Source organism: Danio rerio, chromosome 4 (assembly GCF_052040795.2).
Source record: "Danio rerio strain M-AB ecotype USA chromosome 4, GRCz13ab, whole genome shotgun sequence".
In the NCBI taxonomy this organism is placed as follows: Eukaryota; Metazoa; Chordata; class Actinopteri; order Cypriniformes; family Danionidae; genus Danio; species Danio rerio.
In genome coordinates, this window is record NC_141024.2 from 10,508,239 (window position 1) to 10,525,725 (window position 17,487).

Sequence of the window (17,487 nt, forward strand, 5' to 3'; positions counted from 1 at the left end):
TCAATTACACACTCAAAAAACACAAAATCGCCCCCTAGTGGTCGATTTCTTTCAAAATTCTTACAGACCTCTAGGACCATGACTTGAACATGCCCAGTGAGTTTCGTTCTGATCACTCATCGTTAACCTAGTTTAATAGCTGCTCAATTTTAATTAGCTAATGGCGGCCATGTTTTTTGAGATATGCCAATGTCCTTTTAATATGTTATGACAACTTGGCCAAAGACACTGCATGCCAAATTTCAAGCTGATTGGACTAATGGTTGTAAGGTTAGAGTGATTTTTATGTTTTTTAGGCTTAATAGCGCCACCATGTGGCTAAAATCCGCGGGTTTTGCACTGTGACCTCAAATTGACCTTACACATATGTGTACCAAGTTTGGTGATGATATCTCATTCCGTTCAAAAGTTATAACTACAATTAGCATTTAGCTTCAATTAGCATCGAACATTTTTGCGCATTGTTTCGCGCGAGAATAAAAATTTCAACTTTTTTTCAATAATTATTGACATTCAGTATCCAGAGAACATTTAAGAGCTGGTTTGGTTCAGATTGAGTGAAAAACCTAGGACTAGTTCGCAAAAGTAGGTTTCGGACAAATCGCGATGTAGCGGGAAAACGATGCGTCGTAGAGCAAAAAAACTTGGTGTGCACTTTTGTTCGGGCTAACCCAAGGATTCAAAAAATGTAAAGTTTTTGAGTCTACGACAAACGGTGTACGAATGGCGGCCAAAAATGTCTAAAATGATGGTTTTGGGCGCCATAGCGCCACCTATGGTCTGAATTGGCTAATCTTTGGCCAGGATGTAGTGTACCGGGGTACTACCATCTGGCCAAGTTTGAGCTCTCTAGGCCTTACGGTTTGGTCTGCCCAATAAAAACTAGGGCAGAAAAATAATAATAATAATAATAATAATAATAAAAATCTTAACAAAAACAATAGGGTTTCAGCGCTTCGCGCTTGACCCCCTAATAATAATAAAAATCTTAACAAAAACAATAGGGTTTCAGCGCTTCGCGCTTGACCCCCTAATTAGATTTTTGATGGGGCAAGTGCATTTTTTTCTGCTGGGCCATTAAAGTAAATCCTTAGAGTTTAGCCCTATGTAAGTCTGAAATTTCATTCTTCATGGTCTTAAAAAGGTCTTAAAAAAAGAAACCCTGAAATAAAGAAATAAACTCTACAGATGTATAAAATGATATATAATATGCAATGACTTTAATAAAATGTAGCAACAAATTAATATGTAATGTAAAGGAAAATTAAACATGACATTAATAAAATAAAATTAAAAAATCAAATGCATAAATGTACAAATAAGTGTGCTTTTTAATGGTCTCTTTTAGATTGAAGCATGTATTAAATTAAAAATATATTGAATAATTCTTATATAATATGCATATGTTTAATATGTAACCCAAATCTATACCCATTTCAACAATTTTTAAATACATTTTACATAATAATTTACTTTAATAAATACCTTCACATTTAATTAATTAAATAAAATGTCATTTTTACTTTAAATGTGTATTTTTTTATTATTTAGAATCAGCTTTTTAAGAAGCATCAAAATTTGATATGTAAGTATATATGTATGTGAAATTATAAAGGATCATGTGATACTGAGGAGTAATGCCTTCAATTAAAAAAAAAGATAACTAAATCCATCAAAAGCACAATAAAACAATTTTTCCAAATGTATAATATGTATTTTTCCATAATATTACACCATTTTTTTCCATTTGTCCAGTATTGCGGGCAGCATGGCAGAAAGCTACGACACCGAGAGCGGCTTCGAGGATGCCGAGAGCTCAGATGTTGCAAACTCCGTTGTTCGTTTCATCAACCGATTTGTTGACAAAGTGTGTAACGAGAGCGGCGTCACCAACGAACACCTAAAAGCCCTCCACACAATGATACCAGGTAAAACTCCTTTCTTATTTTTTTAATTATTAGCCCTTATATAAAATTATATATTTTTTGGTGCTGTATAAGAGAGAAGATTTTTTAAAATACACATTTAAAAAAAAAAGTTTTAATATGTGACATATCTGTACAATAGTGTTTTTTCTGTAGCCAATTACAAAAAAAAGTTTTTTAGTTAAAATGTATTATTAAAACTGTCTTTATTTTGGCCAAAATAAAATAAGTAAAATAATTAAATAAAGTAAATATAATTTAATTATATCTATTTAAAAATAAAAAAAAAGAATTACAATTTATTTGGCGGACTCATAATTTGGACTTCAACTGTACATTAAGTTTTTTCTTAACTTTTTTAATGTTCCCGTTTGTCTTTCAGACATCGTTCAGATGCACATCGAGACGCTGGACGCGGTTCACAGGGAGAGCAAACGTCTGCCGCCCATCCAAAAGGTAACCAACTCATTGTTTTACGTTCCTCTGGGCAGGAAAGGCAGTGTAGAAACGCAGGCAGATTCCTCTTCGCCCCACTTCATCTCCTCCACCATTGAGTCCCAGAGTCACAACAGGTACGTTCAGCTCTCAGAGCGGCGCCTGACTCTGATGCATGATGGGATTTCTGGCCTGCTGTTTTGAGCGCACTTCAGTTTGATGTTCTGCTGTGCTTCCTTTTAACATGTAGGTGTGATTTCCTTTCTTTTTGTATCGGAGATCTTGGTTGCAAGGTGACCAAAGCAAACGCCCTCACAAAACCTTCATGGTTTTTTTGTGTGTGTGGAGGTTGTCAGAGACATTTCTGATGGATTGTGCAATCAGATTATTTTCTCCTGCATTTAAGATCTCAGTCTACTAATTAGGAGATCTTCAATGCTTTTGTTGTTCCAAACCCATATTTTTATATGCACCTTAATGATTATGGCAAATTAGCTTTATTTTCTCTTTCATATGTCTTTTCAGAATGTTTCACTTTATATGTTATTATTATTATTAATATTATTATTATTATTATTATTATTATTATTATTATGTTATTTCTCGTTCACTTATGTTATGGTACCATATATTAATTTTTATTTCTTTTTTATTTTTACAAATATGGCGTACTTAACTTGAATATTTGGAAAATTATTTCCACCTACTGACCTTAATGTCTTTCCTATTTTATTTTATTTGTTTTTTAAATTTTATTTTGTGTATATATATATATATATATATATATATATATATATATATATATATATATATATATATATATATATATATATATATATATTTTTTTTTTTTTTTTTTTTTAATTGGGATAGGATAGTGGAGGACAGACAGGAAAGCATTGGGAGCACAGAGAAGGGAAGGATGGGCATAGGACCTTGAGCCAGGAATCAAACTCTGGTCGTCCAGACCATTATGGTGCTGTATGTCGGCGCACTTAACCACTAGGCTATTGGTGCTGACTAAGTTTTTTTTATCTTATTTCTTATTTCTTATAATGATTTCAAAAAATACAATTTTAGACCTCAAAAAATTATGAAATATTGTGTTTGTTGTTGGTCCTAATTTTCCTTCATTTATGTAAAGTTACCCAATCGATCCAACACATCCAGTTAGCAATAACAAAATACGTTTAGCAAATCTTTATTTAAAACTAATATTATAACAGTCTGTTGTGCATACATTTGGTTTATTTTAAGTTATGTTGAAAAAAAATTGTATGCATAGAACTAGGGTCTGCTTGTTTTGACATATATAAAATGTGTGGCTAAGAAATAATAATTAGAATTTTTTATTATAGTTTTTTTGATCGTTCAAGTAAAAACAATTCTGCTGGACCATAAAAAAAAATCAGTAGTGTTTAGGCCAATACAAGTCTGAAATTTTATTCTTGATGGTCTTAAAATGGTCTTAAAAAGGTGAAACCTGCAGAAACCCTGTCACACTTTTATTCCCTTATTTCACCCAAATATCCAGTACACTACTTTAATTTGTATTATTACTGACATTTTTGTTTAAGTGGACCTTAATTATGTTTTAATATTTATTTTCATATATCTGCATATTTATTTATTTATTTATTTATTTATTTATTTATTATAATTTCATAACTTACATTAATGGAGGTTCATTCTGTTGTGGCAACCCCAGAGTGATAAAGGGACTAAGCCGAAAATAAATGAATGAACTAATATTACTAACATAATTTCATACCTTCATATCTCTCCAGATCTAATTATTTCCACTTTTTTAATTTTACTTTTTTTTTATTCTTGTTTTGTGCACCATGGAGGAAAGTAAGTTTCAGGGGTTTGAAACAGCATAAGCACAATAATAATAAACATAAAAATACAGGCAATAAACCAAATCGTTTTAATCTTTTCGTTCAGTGTCCTGCTTCAAGTACAATGACAGAACCAGACAGTGAAGTGTGATGAAGATCTTGCCATGTTTGTTTTGTTTTTAAACGTACTGAACAGTTTTTTCACTCCACTTAGTTTGAAAGAAAAGTCACGTTTGCTTAAAAAGCCAGTCGTGCATCTTTCATCACTCAGTGCCCAACAAACACGACGCCTGCAATAAATGCATTCTCAGGAAGCCCACCTGCTGACATCACTTCCTGGTTTGTGCCAAAACATTGCTCGGGGCCAGTGAAGATGAAATCGTTCTGGAAATCCTTCAATGTGATGAAACTTGCTCTTGCATAATCGCCTGCAGAGTATTTGTCCCATAATGCATTTGTTTATTTGATGACAAAAATGCTAGATTCAGTGGAGTAAACACAGGCTACTTTTCCCAGATGAAAATGTTGCTTCTGGCATTTCTGGACCCATGAAATTGGATTTGAAGAACTGTGGGACAGAATGTTTTACATCTAAATTATAAATATACAAGCATCCCTTGCTTCAAGTCAACATGAAATCAGGATCGAGGCTGTTTGTTTTGAAGTGCATTTCAGTCTCTGTATTGGCCTAGATTCCTAGATTTCAGGATATTAGTTAATAGGGAAAAATGGCTGTCTTTTCTTATTTCAAATTAGTGTTGTTAAAGCTTTATTTTATTTATTTATTTTTGGTAATCTAGACTTTCTAAGTAAGTACAATTGATATTTGAGTATTTAAAATAAATAGATATATAGACCTGATATTTAAAATATAATAATGAAGAACAATAGTAATAAAAAAGCGAGTTTGAAGATGAATTATTTGTGTAAATAAAAATATTACTTGAAACAAAACAAATATTCATTATATAAAAAAGTAAACTAAAGACATTTAAAATGGATAAGAATAATAAAGAATTAAAAACAGTAATACTAATGCCAAATACATTTCAGTTTTTATGAATGTAATTTGCTATAATAAAAAAATGCTAATATATATATACAAGGCTGATATTTAAAAAATAGTAGTGAAGACAAATAGTAATTTAAAAGAAAAGGTGTTCTAAAAATGTTTAGTTACCTTCAAAAAGGGTTTATTTGTGTAAATAAAAATGGTATTTGATACTAAAATTTGTATTCATTTTATAAAAAGTAAACTGAAGTCATTTAAAATAGACAAAAATAATAAAGCTTAAAAACACTAATATTAATGTCTGATACATTTCAGTGTATATTAATATAATTTGCTATAAATAAAAATATAGCTATATAGGCCTGATTTATATTCAATATAAAGACAGTTTTAAAAATGGTAATTTACCTTAACTGGTGGATTATTTGTGTAAATAAAAATGTTATTTGATACAAATAAATTGTATTCATTATATAAAAAAAGAAACTGACGTCATTTAAAATAGATAAAAATAATAACGTTTTAAAACCATTAATGCCAATATCAGATACATGTCAGTTTATATTAAAATAATTTGCTATAATAGACAAAAATGCTAATAGATGTACAGTTGATGTCAGAATTATTAAACCCTCTGAATTATTAGCTTTACTAGGTTAGTTAGGTTAACTCGGCAGGTTAGGGTAATTACTTGGCAAGTCATTGTCGATGGTTTGATCTGTAGACTATCGAAACAAAATGTAGGGGCTAATAATTTTGACTTGATATGTTTTTTTTGTAAATTAAAAACTGCTTTTATTCTAGCCGAAATAAAACAAATAGGACTTTCTCCAGAAGAAAAAATATTATCAGACAAACTGTGAAAATTTCCTTGCTCTGTTAAACATCATTTGGGAAATATTTAAAAAAGAAAAAACACTAGTGATTTAAAAACACTAATACTAATGCCAACATATGTCAGTTTATATTGATATAATTTGCTATAATAAAAAAATAAAAAAATAATAGATTATGCATTTTTATTGTGATTGGTCACAATAGGGATGCAGTTTCATGTTTACCTGAGGTTTTCAGGACGTGAATATGCTAATCTTGCTCTTTAACACTCAGAAATGATGAACTGACTGAGAGGAAACACTTTTATGCTGATGATACACAGGGCAACTTTTTTCACAAGCGATATTGTTTGGCTATTATTTCACTAAGAATGGAAAATAATATTGTATCTGTAACCCTGTATCTCTGCCCTGATTAGTTACCCCATGTCTCGTCTGGATGTGAATTTATTGCATAATTTCCCAAAGTTACCCAGCAGCATTGCTCAAAAAGTTGCCTTGTGTATGATCAGCATGACTGTGTGCTGTTTGTGATTTTGAATGATGCGTTTCCTTCAGTTCATGATATCTAAGCATTCTGCATGCTGGATATGAAGTGTGGTGTTTCATATTTGAGCGACTTTAATATTATAAATGCACTGTTTTTGTCAATATTTTTATTATATTATTTTCTCTGGCGCTCTGCTTTCTTTTCATTGCCCTTTTTTTCCTCTGTGTGTGTCCAGCCTAAGCTTCTGAGGCCAACTCTGCTGCCTGGTGAGGAGTTTGTTATGGACGGGATGCGGGTGCACCTTATCACAGATGGTCGAGAGGAGGCCACGGGCAGTATGGGAGGACCACCGCTGCTCCCTGCTGAGGGGGCAATCTTTCTCACTTCTTATAGGCTCATCTTCAAGGGCACTCCCACAGATCCGCTTGGTATGCTCCAATTGGCCGAGAACTGTGCTCATTTGCATAATTTACTTGTTAAAACCTATTGTTTCCATAGTTCAAGCTTCTACTCATTTAAATTTATAAAATACTTTTTCAATAGTCATTTAGTTTGAGTTTAAATTTAGTCTTTAGCATTAAAGTTTTACTTACAGTATGTGGACTTACACAATTCACAGTATTAACAAACTATTAACTAACACTACTAGCTTAATAAACTACTAATTTACTGTTCATTAATAGTTAGTAAGGATAATGTTGGGTTTAGGTTTTGGGTAGAATTAAGAATGCGGAATAAGATTTATAACTAGTAATAAACAGTTAATGTCTTAATAATTGGCAGGTAATAAGCCAGTAGTTAATAGCATGAGTTGTATTGTTTATTTTCGAGATTTAGGATGCTCACTTAACTCTTGTATGTTTGTATTATTCAGTTGGAGAGCAGGTGGTCACTCGCTCCTTCCCTGTCGCCTCCCTCACGAAAGAGAAGCGGATTTCTGTTAGTCTTCCCATGGATCAGTTCATCCAAGAGGGTCTCCAGTTGCGATCCTGCACTTTTCAGGTACTGAACATCCCCTGTGCTTTCATTAATATATTTTCATTTACTTAATGGCAATCCTAAATGTCCATATAAACAATGACATGCATATATATTTTGTATTAAACAGAGTTTGGCATTAACAAATCCTACATAACCTCCATGAAGAAAATAAGTTGCTTCAATTAGATATTTTTTACTTTGATCTTTTTACTAAATTGACAATGAGTTTTATTTTAATTCAAACCATTCCAAATACCTAACAAACGCAAAATAGTTATTCAATTTACTTTATTTTTTATCACTAGTAACCATATGCTTGAATACAAACAATATTAAATATTAATTTAAAATGCATTAACAATAAATAAGTTGAATTAAGTAATATTTTATTGTATTTTTAGTTTTATTGTATTTTTATTTCATTTTTATTTTGTTTTATTTTATTGATGGCCAGTAATTTTTGTTTTGTATACAGTATATTATAAATAACATTTTTATCTCTATGTTGGATAATAATATTAATTAAGTCATATTTTATTTTAATTTAATTTTTTTTTATTAAAAAAAAATTTATTGAGGGCCAGCGATTTTTGTTTTGTATACAAAAAATTCTAACATTTTTATTTTGGTTTTGGATGTTGGAAAATAATATTAAGTCATTTAAATTTTTTTATTAATTTATTTTATTTTCTTCGATAGTCTGAGTTTTTATTTAGGATTTGGATGTTGGATAAGAATATTGGCCAATAATCTAAGTCATATTTTATTTTATTTTAGTTTAATTACATTTTTTTTATTTAATTTTATTGAGGGCCAGCCATTTTTGTTTTGTTTACCAAAAATTTTAACATTTTTATTTAGGATTTTAATGTGGGATAATAATATTAATTAAGTCATATTTAATTTAATTGTATTTTATTTTATTGAATTGTATTGAATAGAAAATATTTTAATTAAACATTTTTTATGTAATTTATTTTATTTAAATTTATTTTATTGAGGGCCAGGGATTTTTGTTTTGTATACAAAAAAAATATATAAAATTTTTATTTCGGATTTTGATGTTGGAAAATAATAATAATTTTATTTTATTTTATATATTTTTTAATTTATTTATATACTGATTTTATTTTATCCGATAATCTCAGTTTTTATTTAGGATTTCGATTCCCAAAAAATGACATTAGACATCAGAATTGAAGGTTAAAATGCTTGCAAATATTTTTAGATATATTTGTGATTTTATGTGGCATCAGTTTCCATTGGTTTCATTATTTGTGGTCTGTTGTAGCTGATGAAGATCGCCTTTGACGAGGAGGTGGCGTCAGATCTGGCTGAGGTGTTCAGGAAACACATGCACAAGCTCAGATACCCACAGCACGTCCAGGGCACGTTTGCCTTCACTGTGGGTCAGTCTGCCAAACTGGTGGTTGAGCACAAAACCAAGGACAAGAACCAGTCACTCAAGTAAGAACTGAAGAAATATTAAACCGTCCATTTTAATCTCTCAGGAGACCATCTCTTTTTCATCCACGATCCAGCCTTTTCCTGTAAAAACTCTTAGGAGAGAAAGAAACGATGCTGAACCAGCCTTGAATTATTTAGTAGTGGAAATCACAAAAGCTCTGCATTAGCGGCAAATGGATGCCATACCAAACTCAGAGACAGCTTTTATAATGGAGGGCCAATTATACTCTAAAGCACTTTTAGTAATTTTGAAAAGTGTAACATGAGATCAGCTCAGATGTGTACTTAAATGACACATTTTCCCTCTAGACTGGAATGTGCTTGGTTTTTGCACACAAACATGATTGACTATGGTGTAGGTGAAAAGGAGTATTATAAAAGACATTATTATTTAATGTTAATATTGAGGTATTTGCCCTAAAATATGAATGTAATTGTAAAATTGTGTTTGTGTTCGAATATCTCAGAGTATTATGTTTTGGTTTGGTTGGGTTTGGGTTGGTTTAGTTTGTTTTTTGGTATGTTTTGTTGTGTGTTTTGGTATGTTTTGTTGTGTGTTTTGGTATGTTTTGTTGTGTTGTGTCTTGGTATGTTCTGTTTTGATGTGTTGCATTGTTTTGGTTTCTGTTTTGTTGTGTGTTTTGTTGTGTTGTTTTGTAATTTTATTTTATTTTTTGCACTTTGTTGTGTTATGTTGTGTTGTGTGTGTATGTTTTATTTAGTGTTTTTGCAGTTTGTTTTTGCATAATTTATTCAGGTGAAATTATACTCCTTATATGATAGTACAGGTATATTTATGGTAAATCAAAACACTATATTTACTTTGACCTTCTTATTTTAGAACGCTGTCCAGAAACCTGGTCAAGACCGCAAAGAGGACCATTGGGCGTCAGTATGTGACCCGAAAGAAATATTCTCCACCGACCTGGGAGAACCGCAGCAGTATGCAGTCAGAAATGGACGAGGATGAGATCTCTGGTGAGAATTTTTTTTAATTGGCAATCACTAACACATGATTATTAAATTCAGTTTTTATTACATTTTCTTTATTTGTCACATATAGAGTAATACACAGTATGATATGCAGTGAAGTGCATACACAAACACTTAAAACAATAACCCAAAAAAATAGAAATAAGAATCTAAATATGCAGAAATAGAAGTTATTGAAAGACTTTTGATATAGAGTATGTGGTTGTAGAAAAGGAAAAAGTATAAAAATATAAAAGAAACATATAAGGTTTTCTAACAAAGTGTATTTAAGCATAATTATGATATTACAATTTTTCACAATTTTCATGCAATAGTTTCTGAAGAGCCCGAGCCCAGTTCATTGACGCTCTCGTCCACCATCCGCTCATCTGACCGTCAAACCATGAGTAATGTGGTGGAGCGGGCCTGCTGTCGGGACTACCAACGGTTGGGACTGGGCACGCTCAGTAACAGCCTGACCCGCTCCAAAAACGAGCCCTTCCGCATCTCCACCGTCAACCGGATGTACACTGTATGCCGAAGGTGAGCCCCATTAAAGCGACAGTTCACCCAGAAATAAAGATTTACTCCATCTCGCATGGTTGCAGCCTTATGACTACTATGACTATTTTCTGTCAAGCACAAAAGATGTTTTGAAAAATGCTGGAAACCACTAACCATTGACTTTCATAGGAAGAGAAAATGCTTATGCAAGTCAGTGGTTACCGATTTCCAACATTCTTGCAAACCTTTATGTGTTTTATTTTTTTGTTGAGCACAAAAGAAGATATTTTGAAGAATGTTTGAAACTGGTAACTATTGACTTATATTGTAAGAATAAAATGCTTTGGAAGCCAATAGCTGTCAACTTTATTCAAAATAAAAGTCACTAAAAATGCTGTGGAAAAAAAAGCATTGAAATGTTATTTACAGCTGTGTTTTTGTGTTTGGTTCAGTTATCCAGGGTTACTGATTGTCCCTCAGAGCATCCCTGATTCCACCATCCAGCGTATTTGCCGCTGTTACCGGCAGAACCGTTTCCCTGTTGTTTGCTGGAGAAACTCGCGCACTAAAGCTGTGCTGCTGCGATCAGCCGGTCTGCATGCTAAAGGAGTCGTGGGCTTCTTCAAATCACCCAATGCACCCACTGCAGGTCAAAGTCTGATGCACGCTTAAATAAAAGCTAGCTCTATCATTTTTGTTTCATTTTATTTATGATTCATCATGAAATAATTTATCATGATTTATTTCTTCCAAAAAAAAAAAGAGAATGTATTTACATAATATATGTGTGTGAACTGTGCATAAATACGACCCCACATTTCCATGTGTATATTTGAGAAAATGTTTATTTGTTCATAATGAATAACGCACTGAAATACAATCAATATTTTACAATGATTAAGTAAATACATACTTATTTTGGATGTGATTAAATACTTGACATTATAATATTATTATATTGCATGACATTTTATTATGTCAATACAACATTTAAAATATGCATACAAAAAAATATAGATTTTTTTGAATATGCAATCTATTTACATATTTATTATTAAACTAATTGCGGTGGTATTGTGTTTCAGGCCCGTCTCAGGCTGACTCCACCAGCCTGGAGCAGGAGAAGTATCTGCAGGCCATCATCAGCTCCATGCCCTCATACAGCGAGACCAGCGGGAGAAACACACTCAGCGGCTTCACCTCTTCACACATGAGCACCTCAGGTCAGACCCTGAGACTAAACTGACCCACTCAGACCATGAAATGCACTTAAAGGCTTAAAACTGCTGGCAAAGTTTTAAGATTTAAGACTTTTTAGCTGAATATAACGTGTTTTGTTCACCAGTCTAAAGCTAAGTATGCATCCAAAATACAAGGGTTATGGCTTTCTATTATTGCACTTAATCAGTTTGTGACTGTAGATTTCAGGTATAGTGGATATTTTTAAAGATTGAGTTATAAATCTCCACTTTAGCAGCACTTGGATAAAAATGTTTACAGTTTCATTAAAATATGACTGTATTAAGGTTTATAAAAATGTATTGTTCATACATAATTTAATCTTTTTGTTCTGCAATTCTTTTTCTGTCTTTCACAGTATTTTTTTTAAAATGGAGATTCCCCAAATCTAAAAACCTTTGACTCGAATATATCGGAAATAAAAGCTAGAATTTTTGAAACCTGATTTTAGTTGATGTTTAGATTTTTGTGCCAGAGACCGATGTGTATTAGCACATATTTAAAGTAACAACGCCTCGTTTCCATATTCAAACACTATTTTTGCTAGCTATTAGTCACCTGCTGTATCTTATCCTAATTCACAAATAATATTCACACTCTTATACATGTTATCTTTGGGCCTCAGACTCATCAGATAAGCTGAGGCAACCTAAAATAGGAGCTCTGATGAAGCAAGTGATGGGAGCTAAAGAGGACGTACCAGGAACCTTCAGTCGAGGAGGTGAGCGCATGTTCAATGTTCATTTCAAGATCTTCCAGACTAAACCTGCCATTCATTCCTCTGTTCCCAGTCCTTTATTCAATCCCATATAACAGAGGAAGTCATTGTGTGCATTATTTGCCAAATAACCCGTTTAATCCCAGTAACAATTGTGACCTTATGTTTTTGGCTTATTTTTGGAAGCTCTAAAAGTCTTGTCGTTGATGGCTTCGGATAAGAAATTAAACTTTTGAATAAAATAATTGATGCTTTCAATTAAATTGAGAGACTGTCACATGAATACATCAGTTTACATACCTCCTGCTTGCACATATAGAAGATATAAATAAATAAAGTGGTCACAATAGTATAACACATCGTATTAGCTTGTTATCTAATGAGGCGGGATTGAATGGGTTAATTGGGCCCAGTTTTGTTTTGTGCTGATAGTAATGGGCATTTTTGTCATGTGACCTTAGCGCTGGGTCAGAGGGCGAGGGTGGTCTCCCTCTCTCAGCCTAGAGTTTCAGTCAAGGCCCGCAACTCGCCCAGAGGTACAGTAGGCCCCGCCCCCTGCTCTCAAATCTAACCAATCAAATCTCTCGACAGAGACGCGCAGCCACTTTGAGCACTAAGTGTCCATGTATAGCAGTGTTGTCATCATCCTCCTCTTTCCCTGTTGCTAACTAATCGTTGACCACCATGTCTGTTTGATTTATCTGTGCTGTTTGTGCGGGCGTGATGAGCATCTCTTTGCATGTGATCCACCAGATTTTTGTCTGTCTTTACGCGTCTGTAGAAATCACTCTGAAATGATTCCACTGAGTCTGGTGTTTGTCCCTGAATGGTCTCCGCTGGTCGTCTGTGTGTGTTTTTTTTAGGGAAATGGGGCAGTATTCGTGGAAGTGGTCGGCTCAGTACGTATAACCCTGATGTGGGGAACAGGCTAGCTGGGAAAGAGTCACCGCAGGCTAATGGAGGCCCAAGCGAGACCTACTTCCTTCGGCAACAGAGAGCGTACTTGTTCATCATTGGAGACAAGTCCCAGCTTAAGGTTACTAGATTAAATAATCAAACTTTGAGGGTTTCCCGAGTTCCCACACTTAACAGTCCCGGAAAGTACTTAAAATGTTTCAAATGCATTTGAGGAATACTTTGTCAGTACTGCATTGAAATATTACCAGTTTTGAATTCAACTAATTGTGTTGAAGTTCTTTGAACGTGACTTTAAAATGGTCAGCATTTTTAAAAATGACACGTTAAAACATCATCAGAATGACATTTTACAGGGCATCCACAGGGTTTTAAAATGTCTTAATTCTCGAAAGCTAAATTTTTAAGCCTTGAAAGTCTTAATTCTACTGAAATACTGTGTTGTAGGTCTTAAATCTTTTTTTAACAGGTCTTAATTTCCTTTGTTCATGTATTCTAACCTTTAACATCCATACAATCACCAACAATCCATCTCAATAAATTATTTTATTTAAAAACAGCATTTAATTAAGATCTCCGTGTATTTACTGAAGATACTGACCTATATTTTTATTATTTAATTATTATTATTGTATATTAAATGTATTAAATTAAAATAATTTTTAATAGGCAAGTGAAAATCTTTTTCAGCTGAGATATTCAAAGAAAATTCTTAGCATTTAGCTCTGTATAAGTCTAATATTTCATTCATAATGGTCTTAAAATGTCTTGAAGTCTTAAATTCAACTTTGTGAAACTGCCAGAAACCCTGATTTTAATGTAAATATTAATCGTCAGTGAAACATTAAGTACTGGACAGATTTTGATGGCGTTATATATGCTGGAGTGTGAATTAAAAAGGTGCTCGATTTAAAAATATTAGTGATCTAAAAAGTTCTTGTATTTGGTGCAAGTAGGTTTTAAAAATGAATTAAGTATAAAATATTCAGCACACCTAACACAAGTGCAATCATAATTACTATTTTATTATTATTATTCTTATTTTTATTGTTTGTAGCAACTTGATTCTTCTTATTGTAAACTCTTACATTATGGGATTTATTAACATTAAAATAATACAATTATTGTTAATGATAATTTATTTAACTATATATTAAAATAATATTAATAGTATAGAATAAGAAGAATAGTAGTAGTAATAGCAGTAGCAATAATCATAAGTAGCATTTATAAATTAGATTAATATTAAATATTAAATTCATAGATAAACATCAGCACACCTCTGAACACAAGTGCAATCATAGTTATTTTATTATAATTATTTGTAGTGGCTTTTTTTTTTTTTTTTACCTTTCGGTACAGAAACTAATACATTTATTTTTTTGTAATTGAGGTTTAGTAACATTAAAATAATACAAACAGTAGTGATGATAATTTATTAAAATCATTCATTCATTTTCTTGTCGGCTTAGTCCCTTTATTAATCCGGGGTCGCCACAGCGGAATGAACCGCCAACGTATCCAGCAAGTTTTTTTTTTACGCAGCGGATGCCCTTCATCTAAAAAATAATTGCATATAAAAACTAATTATTAATAATCAGCACACCTAATAGGAGCACAATAATCCTAATTTTATTGCTGCATGTTATGTAAAATTGCGTATTATTCCATTTTTTTAAAACTAATTTACTTTGTTGTTGTTTATTGTCATTGTCATTTAATTATTTGTACGTTGTGCGTTTGTTTCATAATAATGTTGCTATATATGCCTTTACATTGCCCCAATTGAATTAAATTGAATTGAAATTTACAGATAAAAACCTAGAAAGTAATATTAATAATATTTCATACACGCTAGATTTAAGGAAAGTTGATTACAGGATTCAATTTACTGTTGGTGAATAAACTAATACCTCAGTCTTCTGATCAGGGTGGAAAGCAGGACTCCTTCCAGCAGTGGGAGGTGGTGCCCATCGAGGTCTTCGACGTACGGCAGGTGAAGAACAGTTTCAAGAAGCTGATGAAAGCCTGTGTGCCTTCCTCCCTAAGCTTTGACGCAAACATGACCTTTCACCGCTGCCTGGAGGAGTCCGAGTGGATGAATCTGGTACCAATCCCTAGCTTTTATCCATTCTAAAATTGTTCAACTCAATGTGCTAGTCAGTAATAAGATAGTGGAATCATTTTTGACATTGACTATGTTTCTGTGTGTCCCATCACAGCTTCACAGGGTTTTACAGGTGTCTGTTCTTGTTGTGGAGCTTCTTGACAATGGTTCCTCGGTCATGGTTAGTTTGGAGGACGGCTGGGATGTAACAACACAGGTATGACACGCTCATTTAAATATGCATGAGCTGCCTCTACAGTTGAATTCTGGCCATATATGCATTAATATTGTGCTGGGTGTAGGTGGTGTCCCTTGTGCAGCTGCTGTCAGATCCGTACTACCGAACCATTGATGGCTTCCGGCTGCTCGTAGAGAAAGAGTGGCTGTCGTTCGGCCATCGATTCAGCCATCGTGGTGCTCAAACGCTCGCCAGTCAGAGCAGCGGATTCACACCAGTCTTCCTCCAGTTTCTGGACTGTGTGCACCAGGCAAGCTATTTCTGGAGGTTTCTTACCTTGCGCACTGTAAAGCTTTCTTTTACATAGATAAACAGCAGGGTGTTGATATAAAGCAAGCTCCACGTTCTTGGAAGAGGTAGTCTGAAGGCAGCATGCGAAACCTTATATGATTGGATATGTGCATGTATAAATATGCATTGTTTTAATATATGCAAATATACAACATATACCTGTGCCAGTTTCCGGCTTTATTACTCTAAATCGACCACTCCTTCGAAGATAAAATCCTGAACGCTAACTCATCCAGATTGTGCAAGACTCTTGCTAATTTACCCTGAAGATAAAGACAGGCTTTCCCCCCCACACGTATAAAGAATGAGATTGCTTAATGGTGAGATTTCACCACCTTGCGTCTGAATTCGACAAGATAGCAAAGACTATCTTATCATTTACACATTAAACGTGATTAAGCTTTCAGAAATCCTGATCTAGTTTGATATACCATGTTCTTGGCACTGGATAAAGAAATCTTTCCCGCTCGTTTCTCCTGTAAAAATCACAAGGACATTATATTACATTGGTGTGCTGCAAGGTTCAGACTTAGGTCCGGGTGCTTTAAACTCTATGTATTGATGTCTTGGTATTTTATTCTGACAAAACATATAGTTTTATATTATATAATCTCTATGACATCATTGCTAAGACTTTACTGTTTGTAGATGCTTTCATAATTACTTTTCTGATCAATCGTTAAATGGATACTGACTATTTTCGACATGCTGCTTACTGTATACACTACATAAGGTGTCCACACAGGGTTCAGTCTTGGGCTTGGTGCTTTTTTAATATACACTATAGACATGCTTCTATAGTCATGTTGTTGTTTTTTACAGATGTGAAGGTTTTTTTATTCAACAGAATAAGTTAACTACTTTTGTTTTTATTGATTTTCAAGTAAAGCATGAAGGAAGAGATTTACCCACTATATTCTCCGTTCCTCTAAAATGTGTATGACTTCATTGTTTGTCAGGGTGTCTGCTTGGTCTTAAAATGTCTTAAATTTTAATTTTTTTTTACCCTTTTTAGATCTTAAAAAGTCTTAAATACACTAAAAGTTTTGTGTTGAAGGTCTTAAATCATTTTAAATGGGTCTTAATCTTGCTTTATCCAAGTAAAGCTACTCTATTGGACGGACGTCCATCCAATGACCAACAATACATCTCAATTAAACCTTAATTATTATAATTTGACTTTTTTATTTTTTAATAATTATTTCAAGGAGATACAATTGACAAAAGCAAAACCCCCAAAGGAAATTCACTAATCAGGAAAAGAAAACAATTACACAATTGATGATATTGGGTCATTTGCAAAAGTCTTTAATCCTGTATAAGTCTAAAAATTTATTCTTAATGGTCTTACAAGGGTCCTGAAAAGTCTTAAATTTGACTGGAGGAAACCTGCAGAAACCCCAGTTTGTAGATGCTTTCATAATTACTTTTCATATCAATCAAAATTCACTATTTAACGCAGTCTCTCTCTGTTTATCATTTGGCAAATTGCAGTGTAAATATTCTCCCCTTCTCTC

At 32.9% G+C, this 17,487-nt stretch overlaps 1 protein-coding gene across 10 annotated transcripts in view; it reads left to right on the forward strand.

Moving 5' to 3' along the window:
* The window catches only part of sbf1 (SET binding factor 1), an 88,689-nt gene that overhangs the window by 61,597 nt on the left and 9,605 nt on the right, over positions 1-17,487 (forward strand). For 5 of the 10 annotated variants that reach the window (XR_015482158.1, XM_087247503.1, XM_087247505.1 and 2 more), the window contains 14 exons: positions 1,756-1,928; positions 2,308-2,381; positions 6,774-6,966; positions 7,413-7,540; positions 8,811-8,986; positions 9,828-9,964; positions 10,294-10,501; positions 10,915-11,111; positions 11,548-11,685; positions 12,327-12,422; positions 13,283-13,455; positions 15,265-15,441; positions 15,557-15,658; positions 15,744-15,929. Coding sequence is in view for 9 of the 10 variants with exons in the window: in XM_087247503.1 (XP_087103629.1) it covers positions 1,756-1,928; positions 2,308-2,381; positions 6,774-6,966; positions 7,413-7,540; positions 8,811-8,986; positions 9,828-9,964; positions 10,294-10,501; positions 10,915-11,111; positions 11,548-11,685; positions 12,327-12,422; positions 13,283-13,455; positions 15,265-15,441; positions 15,557-15,658; positions 15,744-15,929 (2,158 nt within the window). In the remaining variant the exon portion in view is untranslated. Of the gene's footprint in view, positions 1-1,755; positions 1,929-2,307; positions 2,382-6,773; positions 6,967-7,412; positions 7,541-8,810; positions 8,987-9,827; positions 9,965-10,293; positions 10,502-10,914; positions 11,112-11,547; positions 11,686-12,326; positions 12,423-12,880; positions 12,956-13,282; positions 13,456-15,264; positions 15,442-15,556; positions 15,659-15,743; positions 15,930-17,487 lie in introns of all 10 variants that reach the window. The other 5 variants (XM_087247500.1, XM_087247501.1, XM_087247502.1 and 2 more) reach the window with 2 other exon arrangements.